Below are 12,309 nucleotides of genomic sequence, written 5' to 3'. Positions count from 1 at the left end.
CAGATGCTCTAGGTGTGGCCAAGCTCTTGCAGTTTTTGGTGTAGGAATGTGACTTAGATTGGCAGGGATGAACTCTCTTGAATAGGTTACAGGGAGAGAAATCTTCTTTGATGAATAGAAACCTCTCACCTGCAGTCCAACTAACCTTTGACTTGGGATGATTGTATTTCTGGATGAAAGTGTGGAGAGTTTTAACTGCACAGCTTCCCCTTTCATGTCCAGAGCTTCTGCTTTATCTTGCATAATGAATGTGGTGTCACTTTGGTTGTCAAGTAGTGCATATACAAGAATTTCATTCTCTGGGTTACTTGATGCAGATAACCAAACTGGGACAACTGTGGAGGCGTACATGCTGTCCATGCCTTGCACTACTCTGTTTGATGTAGCTTCATTTGATGGTTCAGGGGTGTGTTTGCTCTCTGTTCTTTCCGTTGACATAGCATATTTTGAGTTTTTTACACTTTCCCCATGCTCATCACTGCTTTTCTCTCTTCTGGTTGCTCTTTCGCGATCTTCATGTAAACATGTTGGGTGTTTTTCCTTACATGTTTCACAAACACTCCTCCTTTTGCAGGTCCTTGAATGATGTCCTGGTTGTAAACATCCAAAGCACAACTTCTTTGTCTGGACAAATTTAACACGTTCTGCAACTGGTTTTTCCTTGAATTTCCAGCATGTCTGAATACCATGATTGCATTTTTCACAAAAGGTGCATCTCTTGCGTTCTACATTCTCTTCAGAGTTGCTCACAAACACCTTTGCACCAATGTTTCGTGTCTTTGTTGTCTTTATTTTTTCAACATCATTGGACTTCAGGGCATGAAGAGAGGTTACTGGATTGCAAGCTATTTTTGCTTCCTTTGTGATGAATTCCACAAACTGACTGAAAGTAGGAAACACATTACACGTTTCTTCTATTTCAATCACCTTCCTATTCCAACTGGCCACCAGCCAATCTGGCAGTTTTGTTAGAAGTTTTTGATTTTCATCACAATCGTTCAATACTTCCAGACTCTTAATCTGGGACATTGCAACCTGGCAGCCTCCAAGAAAGTCTGAAAAATCCCTCAGCTCAACACTGTCTTTGGGTCCAATTTTGGGCCATGCTGCAAGCTTATCCTTGAAAGCTTTAGCTATCACAAATGAGCTTCCAAATCTTTCTTCCAGGATATCCCATGCTGAGTTGTAAGCTGCATCCGTTCCTAATAGGAAATAACTTTCAATGGCCCTTTTTACAGGTCCACCAACATATTTACGAAGGTAATAGACCCTTTCATTTACTGGAATGTTTTTCCTGCCTATTAGGGTTTGAAATGACATCTTCCAATCATTGTATCTTAGTGGGTCTCCCATGAAGACAGACGGTTCAGGTGCTGGGAGACGGCTTACATTAATAGACTCTGCTATTGCTTCAGCGAGGACTGTGACACTATCTGCTTGGTGTATCACAGGATGCTCACGTGGACTCCTTATAGCTCCTGGAGATCTATGTTGCTGAGCTGCGTGGTTATGAAGTAACTCTGTTATTTCCTCATCTGAGCTTGCATCTTGTTCATAAACTTGGAACCGTGCTTTTGCCGCACTTAGCTTCTTAACAGTCTGTAAGCGCTCTATTTGTCTGCGCTTCTCTTCCAGTGCTTTCTTTCTTGCCACATTTTCTTCCTCTTGTAATGCAATCCTCTTTATTTAAGCCATAATATGCCTTATGCATCTCTCTTTTTATTTGATATATTTTGTGTGAATTATCTGGTTTCATGCATTCTATCCATTCTAGGCACGGTCGTCCTGCCAACTATGTTTCATTGTTAATACCAGTTTACAGGTTGTTATCCTTCTATTATCAGTTTGAATACATTAGATAGGCTCTAATTTAATTTAACCTTTTGTTTATTCCACTTCATTCCTCTTTCCATGCTTTAAAACATTACAACTCTTGTGTACGCTTTGTTTTCTTTTTAGCATCCTTTTCAGTATTTATTTCTGCTTGGAGGGTTTCTTATAATTTAGTTATACATTTTCCCTCCCACGTGGGACATTTAGGTTTTCTTTGGATTTCTCCATCTACATGCACTAACTTGTCCGGCGCCTGGACATTTTTTCTCTAACCACTGCTCATCAGCAGTGAATTTTGAAGCTTCGTTACCCATTTTAATCCTTTACAACTACACAACTGCGGCACCTTCTCTGGCACGAGAATCGAGAGAGGTAGTTGACACGGCCTTCTACTTTCAAGCTATTCTTGAAAGCGGTGTCACCTTTACGTGATGAAACACGACCTTTTTCTCTTTTCACCAGTACTTGGGTGACCAACAGTAAACAAATTAGTGGAATAGTTCAGCCTCCTTATTGTGCTGTAAAATCAACTTATTCCACCAACACAAAAATAAAACAAAACAATACCTTTATACGCGCGCTACCTTTACCCACTACGGGGGAGCTACCAGTCCCAGACGAGCTCTATCTTTATTTTAAAATGCTACCAGCCTTCTTCAGGCGAGCTTTTACATGCTACCAGCCCCTCTGGGCGAGCTTACACGGTTTTACGCAACGTGTCTCAGAGTGTCAATATTCACCTGGTTGCTGATTCACTGCCGGTCTCTCAGGTCCGCCTCATCGACCCCCACCGTCGTGGACCACTTCTAAGAACGCTGGCCAGAACCCGAATTTCAACGTCTCTGGTCTTTATATCCTCTACCTAGAGAGGAGCTGTCGACAGACTTCAGCGCGGGCTTCTCACGACGTCAGGACTCGATGAGGTTTTCCCGTGGGATCACACAAAAGTGTTATGTCTCTCCGGCTCGGAGGACCAAAAAATGAAAGGAGTTTTCCTGTAATGCAACTCAGGTTGGAATAAATGACACTCAGACAGGTTTTACAAATTAACGTGCACACGGGTGAGAGCTCGAAGGAGACTCACACACCCTGGAGCAGTTGTCAGCCTTTATTTATACTCAAGCATGTTTGCGTCTCAGAAACATGCAGGAAGAGATAACATACAACGGTGCAGACTTCCTGCTGAGCTTGCACAATGTAACTTCTCTAGTAAAAAGAGCAAACACATCTAGAAAACCTTAAACCTTCTAAACATAAACATAATAAAATCTTTCAACAATATTATTACATTTAATGTAACCATTTAAAATGATTTTGTTTTTGTTTTTCTCCTAAAATCACATACGTCAACACAGGATCCACCAGGGGGAGAGTTTTTGGTGAAAGCCACAGAAAGACAAAGACGGGTATGTCATTGTTTGTGGAAGTATTTAGAGTACGGTAGTTTGATACACTGTAGTAGAGTGTGTATGGTAGTGTATGGTAGATTCGATTCAAGGAACATTATCATATGAAGATGAAAACAAACGTTGTGCGATCTCTGCAAGTGTTTTGTTTACTTGCTTTTTGTTTGTTTATTGTTTATGAAACTGGTGACTTGGCTGTGATCTTCAGTCCCAGAGGCATCAAGATCCAGACCTAAGAAGAAAAGGCCACTAGTAAGTATGCTTTTGCTAATGCTTTTAATCACCACAGCTCATTTCATTCAGTACAAATACCTGTAGATATGTGATGATTCCAAGTTTACATTACACTAATGGCAGGAAACTGCATACATGTGTCACCTTATACACAGACCACATACTATAGAATTCAGTCCTCTTTGCTTTTTGCAGTCTTATTGCAATATATAAGTACTGTTAACAGATGATCCAAGTACAGGAAAATGCATTCACTCCAGTAAAAATGCTTCTAACACAATGCTGTTGCAAAGCAGCAGATTTTCTTTTTCTGTTCTCGATGTAGATTAGATAGAACTTTATTAATCCCTCAGGTGGTTCCTCCGGGAAATTCAGTTTCCAGTAGCAGAACACTGACAGGAGTTGCATATTACAGAGTTAGAATATCAAGTAAAGGGGAATGAGAGAGTACGAGCATAAAAATATAGCACATATACACATTTATAAATACAGAATATATAATAGGAATAATAGTGAAATGTACTCATTAATGAGATGAAGACAGTTAAAGTCTATTGCACAGTGAGAAAACACTACAGCTTAGTTGTTCCTGCCCTCCTTTGTCCTCCTGTTTCCCCTCGTGTGGGACAAAGGAGTTTTTAAGTCTGTTGGTCCAAGACCAACCGGTCGCTGAGCAGACTTCTCTGGTTGTTTATGAACATATGCAGAGGATGCCCAGCATTGTCCATAATGTCCAGCAGTTTCTTTAATGTCCTCTTCTCTGCCACTGTCACCAGAGTGTCCAGCTTCATGCCAACCACAGAGCCAGCCTTCCTGATTAGTTTTTCCAGCCTGGATGAGTCCTCCTTTGCTGTGCTGCTTCCCCAGCACACCACAGCATAGAATAGCACTCCGGCAACCTCAGGAGCTTCCTGCAGATGTTGAAAGACCTCAGTCTCCTGAGGAAGTACAGTCTGCTTTGGCCTTTTTTATACAGGTGCTGCGTGTTGCATGACCAGTCCAGTTTGTTGTCCACCCACAGCCCGAGGTACTTGTTGACCACCTCCACCTCCTCTCTCTCTATCTGAACTGTCAGTGGACCTGGTCTGGACCTCCCGAAGTCCACAACCAGTTCCTTGGTCTTTGAAGTTTTGAGTTGCAGGTGGTTTGTGTGACTCCATGTAACAAAGTTTCTCACCAGACTCCTGTACTCCTCTTCCTGATCATCCTAGATACACCCCATGATGACTGTGTCGTCCACAAACTTCTGAGATTCAGAGTTGTAGCAGACGTCAGAGGTTTACAGGGTGAAGCGAAGAGGGGACAGCACAGTTCCCTGTGGTGCTCCTGTGCTGCTGACCACAGTGTCAGACGTGACGTCCTTCAGCCTGACGTACTGTGGTCTGTCAGTGAGGTAGTTGGAAATCCAAGCAACCAGGCAGGGGTCCACCTGCATCCTGTTCAGCTTTCCCTGGAGCAGGCAGGGCCTGATTGTATTAAAGGCACTCGAAAAGTCAAGAAACGGGATCCTGACCGTGCCTTTTCCCTTGTCCAGGTTTGAGTGGGCTCTGTGTAGGAGGTACAGAATAGCATCTTCCACTCCAACATCCGCCTTGTAGCCGAACTGTAGTGGGTCCTGGGCATGTTGTGCCTGTGGTCGGAGGAGGTTGAGAAAGAGCCGCTTGAGTTTGAGTTTGTTTGCCTTCTCCACAGTCCCCCCCACTGTGTTGTTCTTGGTGTTGTGGCCTGTGATGATTTTCACACCATCCCAGGCCTCCCTCATATTGTTCCTCTCCAACTTCTGCTCCATCTTCCTCCTATAGGAGTTTTTTGCTTCTCTCAGGCAGCGTTTCACTTCCTACTGTGCTGTTATCATCTCCTCTATCACTTTGCTCCTGACGGCCTTCTTCTTCGTGTTGAGGACAGCTTTGTCTTCCTGTGTTACCCACGGTTTGTCATTAGGATTACACCGTACCGTCTTAGCAGGGGTGACCGCGTCCACACAAAAGTGGAGATAATCTGTCAGACAGTGCGTCGCCCCCTCTGTCCTCACCATGTGGGCTCAGAAGCACATCCCAGTCTGTGGTGTCATAGCAGTCTCTCAGAGCATCCTCCTTTTCTGGGTCCATCTCCTGATGGAGCGTGTTGTGACAGGCTGCCTTTGCCTTCTGCCTTACTGTCCAAATTTCCCAAGCCATTTGTGTGTGGTAAATATATTTTGCTCCTTTTCCATAAAATGGGACAGATGTTTTTTCACAGAGTGCTCCTACCACAGCTCTCTAGAGACTTTCCCAATCAGGAGTGTAAAAGAAGAAAGAGTCAGAAAGGTTCGAGCGCTTTAACAAAATACTTAGAATGAAAACTGCCAACAAGCTTCCTTTTGTGTTGTCTGTTTGTCAGCGACATACCTTTTATCAGTTATGCATTTTAGAATAAAACATCAGACAGTTTCTACAGAAGAAATATGCTAAAAGAGAAACAGTGACAACTTTAAACCAATCTCCATCTCTCCATTCATCAGAAACAATGAAATAATCCTATATATTGACTTTTTTTTCTTCGTAGGGTAAAGCTGAAACTGTAGTTGAGTATGGTATGTGTATCTGCTTACCACATTCTCTTTAATCCCGTATTGGAAAAGAAACTTGTGATATTTGACAAATATGGGATATGTTTGGGAAATATAGATGTAATACGCATATACATAGAGATAGAGAGTATTAGAGTACAGATCAAATGTAATCACATTTATTCTATACACTCTGGGCATTTTCTCTACCTCACATCCATTTTCCAGATGAATCATCAAGCAAGCAGGCATGTGCTTTGACTGTGGGAGAAATTAAAAGACATGTTTTGTTATGTTCTGTCTTTGAGGGGAACTTCATTTTTCCCCATTCTGTTTTCAGTGGTGAAGAGTTTCCTGGGAGACAAAGGACTCGTTCCAGATCAATCAATAAATATGGAAAGTATAAAGTGAAGTTTTTTGTTTGTTTGTTTGTTTCCCAGCGTTTTCTTATGTTGAGCTTTTCAACTTTTTTATTTCAATTTTGTTGTCTTTCATAATAAAACATTTGCCAAATATGATGATTTTTGTTGTTATTTGTACCTGCGATGTCATTAAAACACAGTTTCGATAGCTACATGGTTAAGATACAGCTCATAAAAGAAACACATAGAATATTGATACACTGTGTGAAATTTGTGATAATCTGCATTGAATCAAGACAGCCTGTTTATTTCAGGTAAGAGAAAAGTTTAATAAATGACGTTTTTAAAGAGCCTTATAAATGTGATGTCTAAAGTTAACACCAATGAAAAGCCACCATTTTAATACAGGGAGTGCAGAATTATTAGGCAAGTTGTATTTTTGAGGAATAATTTTATTATTGAACAACAAGCATGTTCTCAATGAACCCAAAAAACTCATTAATATCAAAGCTGAATGTTTTTGGAAGTAGTTTTTAGTTTGTTTTTAGTTTGAGCTATTTTAGGGGATATCTGTGTGTGCAGGTGACTATTACTGTGCATAATTATTAGGCAACTTAACGAAAAACAAATATATACCCATTTCAATTATTTATTTTTACCAGTGAAACCAATATAACATCTCCACATTCACAAATCTACATTTCTGACATTCAAAAACAAAACAAAAACAAATCAGCGACCAATATAGCCACCTTTCTTTGCAAGGACACTCAAAAGCCTGCCATCCATGGATTCTGTCAGTGTTTTGATCTGTTCACCATCAACATTGCGTGCAGCAGCAACCACAGCCTCCCACACACTGTTCAGAGAGGTGTACTGTTTTCCCTCCTTGTAAATCTCACATTTGATGATGGACCACAGGTTCTCAATGGGGTTCAGATCAGGTGAACAAGGAGGCCATGTCATTAGTTTTTCTTCTTTTATACCCTTTCTTGCCAGCCACGCTGTGGAGTACTTGGACGCGTGTGATGGAGCATTGTCCTGCATGAAAATCATGTTTTTCTTGAAGGATGCAGACTTCTTCCTGTACCACTGCTTGAAGAAGGTGTCTTCCAGAAACTGGCAGTAGGACTGGGAGTTGAGCTTGACTCCATCCTCAACCCGAAAAGGCCCCACAAGCTCATGTTTGATGATACCAGCCCAAACCAGTACTCCACCTCCACCTTGCTGGCGTCTGAGTCGGACTGGAGCTCTCTGCCCTTTACCAATCCAGCCACGGGCCCATCCATCTGGCCCATCAAGACTCACTCTCATTTCATCAGTCCATAAAACCTTAGAAAAATCAGTCTTGAGATATTTCTTGGCCCAGTCTTGACGTTTCAGCTTGTGTGTCTTGTTCAGTGGTGGTCGTCTTTCAGCCTTTCTTACCTTGGCCATGTCTCTGAGTATTGCACACCTTGTGCTTTTGGGCACTCCAGTGATGTTGCAGCTCTGAAATATGGCCAAACTGGTGGCAAGTAGCATCTTGGCAGCTGCACGCTTGACTTTTCTCAGTTCATGGGCAGTTATTTTGTGCCTTGGTTTTTCCACACGCTTCTTGCCACCCTGTTGACTATTTTGAATGAAACGCTTGATTGTTCGATGATCACGCTTCAGAAGCTTTGCAATTTTAAGACTGCTGCATCCCTCTGCAAGACATCTCACTATTTTTGACTTTTCTGAGCCTGTCAAGTCCTTCTTTTGACCCATTTTGCCAAAGGAAAGGAAGTTGCCTAATAATTATGCACACCTGATATAGGGTGTTGATGTCATTAGACCACACCCCTTCTCATTACAGAGATGCACATCACCTAATATGCTTAATTGGTAGTAGGCTTTCGAGCCTATACAGCTTGGAGTAAGACAACATGCATGAAGAGGATGATGTGGACAAAATACTCATTTGCCTAATAATTCTGCACTCCCTGTACAAAAGCAGCAAGCTGTCAAAATTCAATAAAACCTTCCCGTTGTGTACTCATGGATGAATTGTAGTATTTACAAAACTCGTATATATCCAAAAGCTGATGAAACAATTTCCCAGCAGCAGCTCTGAGTGAATAAATGGCTGTTTACAGACTTAACGTGTCTGTATTTGTCAGTTCATCAATAAAAATATGAATAACAAATTTAAAAATATTCCAGCTGATGACAGGAGCTGACCAGTAGCCTAATTTACACCCACAAGTTGAATCAGCTGACACTTGCACCAAAGATCACAAAACACTATCAGCTTCATTTATCCCAAAGTCCTACTTTGTGATTCTCTGAGACAGTTTGAAAAGCAGCCTCTAAGAAGGCATCCACAGTGATTTTTCTGTGCTGATAGAAGAAATGTTAGTTTAAAGAGTCTTCACATTACAACCCAAAGAAGAAAATAATAGAACTATTTCTGAATGAAATAAGCCTGTTGTTGGGCACCATCTTTCATTCTTTCACTACTAAGAGTTTAAAACTAAAGACGACTTGAATACTTTTGACTCACGTAATGAAAAGAGAGGTTTGTTTTACTTACCCTGAAGGCTCTGAGGACTGCTCATGGGTCATCGGCTGTGAGTCTCTGCAGGAGTGCTGGCCAGCAGCGATGAGCCATAGGCAGCAGTTCGTTTTCCCTCTCACTCAGCACCTGAAGGCACAACTCCAGCACGTCCAGTACCTAAAGACAAAGACGCACAACACACCTAACAATTATCTCGGTTTTGATCCTGATTATATGTGAGCTGAAACTAATTATTGAGGTCTTCATTGAGAGCCCAAACTCCTGAGCAGGCACGACTTCAGCACAGACTTATTTCTGTTTCACTCCTGGACCAGACTGAATGTTTTTCCTTGATGAGCATTACACCAGTGAACAGTCATCCACACAGTTCTGACAGGATGAATTGTACCAACGCTGGCGGTCCTACCCTCACAAGAATGATTATTTTTGTTACTAGTCCAACAGTTGACTCTACATAAAACTACTGATACACTACCTTCAGTCGGAGCCTGAGGCTGGGATCAGACAGCAGATGAATGCAGCGCTCCATAACATCCTTAGTGATGCTGAGGTGGGAGGGAAGCTCTGCTTTCACATCAGGACTATCAATATCTTCCACATCCTTACACTCAAGGGGAAGGACCTCTGCAATGGAGCACATGTACAGTTAGACCGCCAGTTTAGCAGTGAGGTTCAGAAATCTATGACTCTTAATTACAATGATCCATCTCCTCTACACTCTGAATCTAAAATAATCACCACTACAGCCTATAGCTTATATTCCACTGGCCCTTAGACAGACCTATTACCTCGGTCTTCAGTGTTATAATCATCCTCTATTCCAATGCCCTCTGTCAGTTCTTTCTGTTTGCGGTAATTCAGCAGGAATTGGCGAATGCTGAGGTCTTCCTGGTCACGGGAGCTCTATCTGGAGCTGGCAGACGTACTGGTCCTGCTACAATTGGAAGGAAACCACCTCGCTAAAGGAAAAACAAGACAACAATATCAAAACAGGTTTGATTACAATAAAATAAGTCAGTTCATCAAAATCAGTGTGACACAGACGCTGATGTTTTTTGAGAAGACCCCATTAGTGACATTTAATTCCATATTTTTACCGTGAGGGCTTGTAAAACTGCAAAAACTGCAAACACCTATAGTGCCGCTGTATAAATATTATTATGAATATCAATTCTACAACAGAAAACGACTCAGCATTTAAACCATCACGACGTATTAAATGTTTCCAAAGATACTGATAATTTGATAACGAGTGAAGTTATATATCCTGAAACGTACTCGTTGAGAGAAATTTTGAAAGGCACTGCAGAAAACATAAAGTTAAGCAACATAAAAATTGTGGCAGTGCATGCAATGAGTCACATTTTCTTCTTTGTCCTCTTTGACTCCCAGCATATGTGAGACTCAAGCTGACATCACTCTTGAAATCTTACCCAGTGCCTTCATGAGCGCGTGCAGCGCGGAGCAGAAAAGAGCAGCTGTGCGCAACATTCAGTGACAGTGCACTTGCTGGCATCTCGGGTGGGCAGAGCCCTGATTCAGTAGGGTGAATAAGGGATCTCGTCTCCTCCGTACTTAATGAGTGTGGTGTACCTGTCAGTCATGTCTGGCACATAAGACACCAGGTAGGTCCCATCATGGTTGTCACAGATATTTGCTTCTTGGGCTTCCCGTCTGGGTCCTTCAGGAGAAAACAAAAACTGTTACCTAAATATCAACACTTTGGTTACATTATTGTGTGGTCCACGTTCATGCGCTCACAGTGATCTGCACTGCCAGCAGTCCCTCACCTGCATCTTTGCCATCAATGTTGAACTTCACTGGCAGAGAGCTGGGCACTCCAGTGGTTTTAAGGCCGGATCCACTTGCACGCACCTTGCTGGCATCATGGGTGGGCAGCACCTTCACCTTGTAAGGGTGGACAAAAGGGAAGAGAAGAACAACACGCTCACAAATGAAAGGAGCCTCATTTACAGAACCCAGTAAACCACACAAAGACTTTTCCATTTTTAAAGCTGGCCAGAGTGCAACACTGTAACATGTAACACCTAGAAGGTTCAGATGGTTGCAGTACTTTGCTCATTTGGATCAAAAGTTTGGGGGAAAATCTTTCATTAAATCAAGTGATTGTAATGCTCTTGCTTCCGTTGTGTAGTTAACCATCTATCATTTTAGATGTTTCATTAGCAGCCTGATGAAATTAGCTGTGTCGTTAGCCCACTTCAGCCATCCAAACAGATGACCATCTAAGGTGAATTATGCAGATCACTAGCACAGTACACAGATTACCACTTCTTATTCCAGCCAGACTTGTTGTTACTTCATTCTAATCATGCAGGAACAACAAAGATTTATTCCTACTGGCTTTTTAAAATGTGCTTCTTCTATTCTAGAAAAACAAAAACATGTTATCACAGGCTTTTGTTTTTTTCAATGACATCTGTGTTGGCTGTGTCAGTTGCAGGCAAACATTTATCATAATGGTTAGATATTAGGAAATAGCTTAAAATTAGTGCATATTTAACTTGTTACACTGCCTTGATGTTACCTGCATGGGATCTCCTCATCAGCATATGACTGTACCCTGGATGATGATATGTGAGGAGCTTGAACTTGATTCGCTAACAGAAACTAGCTAGCTTAGCGCACATGTCTTGTGGCAAGATATATGCACCTAAATGATTTAAGTCATTGGCTGTTCTGCCAAATTGCCACCAACCTGCAACTTTGTGAGCTGACTGTTTCGGGATTTTTGTGTTTTACACAACAAAAAGAAAAGAAAAAGATCTACAGATTCAGGCATTTCCTTACCTGTGGTAGTCGCGTAGAATGACGTCACTGACAATGGTTTAAGATGAAAACAAACTTTCTCAAACAAAAAAAAAATTTAAAAAAACAAAAAAAGAAGAAGTGAGTCGGCGTGTCATCTTTACCGAGCACCATACATGTTTTGCCTCACATTAAAATTATTATTTTTCCTTTTCAAAAATAATTCGTGTTCAGAGAAGTCAAATATACCACATTTGCACTAATTCCACGGCCTGGCAGGTGGCGCAGAGCACTTGTCGCCGGCCCCTGGCACCTTGAAGTACAGACGGGCGATGGTTCGAGTCTCACTCATGCCGAGTCCTGTCTAGAGCTTCGGTCTGCTAGGGGGATTCCCGGTCTGCGCCGGGAATCCCGACCCTTTTTTTGCCTTTTCTGTTTTTCTTTTTTTGTGGGTGTTGGGGCCTTTATTTACAAAGCTGGGACTATCTCCGTTGTCATGGCTACCAACAACAACGCCAGCTTGGGGGAGACCGGAGACCCGATAAGCACAGACTCATTCATCCTTTATCCACTTTCTTTTCACTGCTGCTGCTGCTGCTGCTGTGGGAAACGCTGGGA

At 42.0% G+C, this 12,309-nt stretch overlaps 1 protein-coding gene and 1 long non-coding RNA gene across 5 annotated transcripts; both read right to left on the bottom strand.

The window, feature by feature from the left end:
• Positions 1-8,740: 8,740 nt before the first annotated feature.
• Positions 8,741-9,771, bottom strand: LOC112843344 (uncharacterized). The gene is made up of 3 exons (XR_003215647.1): positions 9,711-9,771; positions 9,398-9,546; positions 8,741-9,078 (listed from the first exon to the last, which is right to left on the bottom strand). It is a non-coding gene; the product is annotated as an uncharacterized LOC112843344 (long non-coding RNA).
• A 59-nt stretch (positions 9,772-9,830) lies between these two features.
• Positions 9,831-12,097, bottom strand: LOC102079109 (filamin-A). 4 transcript variants are annotated; one of them, XR_002057787.2, is made up of 5 exons: positions 11,941-12,097; positions 11,734-11,787; positions 10,713-10,830; positions 10,516-10,603; positions 9,831-9,881 (listed from the first exon to the last, which is right to left on the bottom strand). XR_002057787.2 is itself a non-coding variant. In XM_019350179.2 (4 exons), the coding sequence occupies exons 1-4, from the start codon at positions 11,474-11,476 to the stop codon at positions 9,857-9,859; spliced, it is 237 nt and encodes a 78-aa protein (XP_019205724.1). In that variant the 5' UTR covers positions 11,477-11,512; the 3' UTR covers positions 9,831-9,856. The 4 variants fall into 4 exon arrangements, 2 of the variants coding, with proteins under 2 accessions (XP_019205724.1, XP_019205723.1); XR_002057788.2 differs by lacking the exons at positions 11,734-11,787; positions 11,941-12,097 and adding an exon at positions 11,642-11,683; XM_019350179.2 differs by lacking the exons at positions 11,734-11,787; positions 11,941-12,097 and adding an exon at positions 11,471-11,512.
• Between the last annotated feature and the right edge of the window lie 212 nt (positions 12,098-12,309).

The sequence above is a fragment of the Oreochromis niloticus genome, linkage group LG20 (assembly GCF_001858045.2).
Source record: "Oreochromis niloticus isolate F11D_XX linkage group LG20, O_niloticus_UMD_NMBU, whole genome shotgun sequence".
NCBI classification, from domain to species: Eukaryota; Metazoa; Chordata; class Actinopteri; order Cichliformes; family Cichlidae; genus Oreochromis; species Oreochromis niloticus.
The sequence above is the reverse complement of the archived record's forward strand: the minus strand, read 5'-3'. Positions and strand labels throughout refer to the sequence as shown.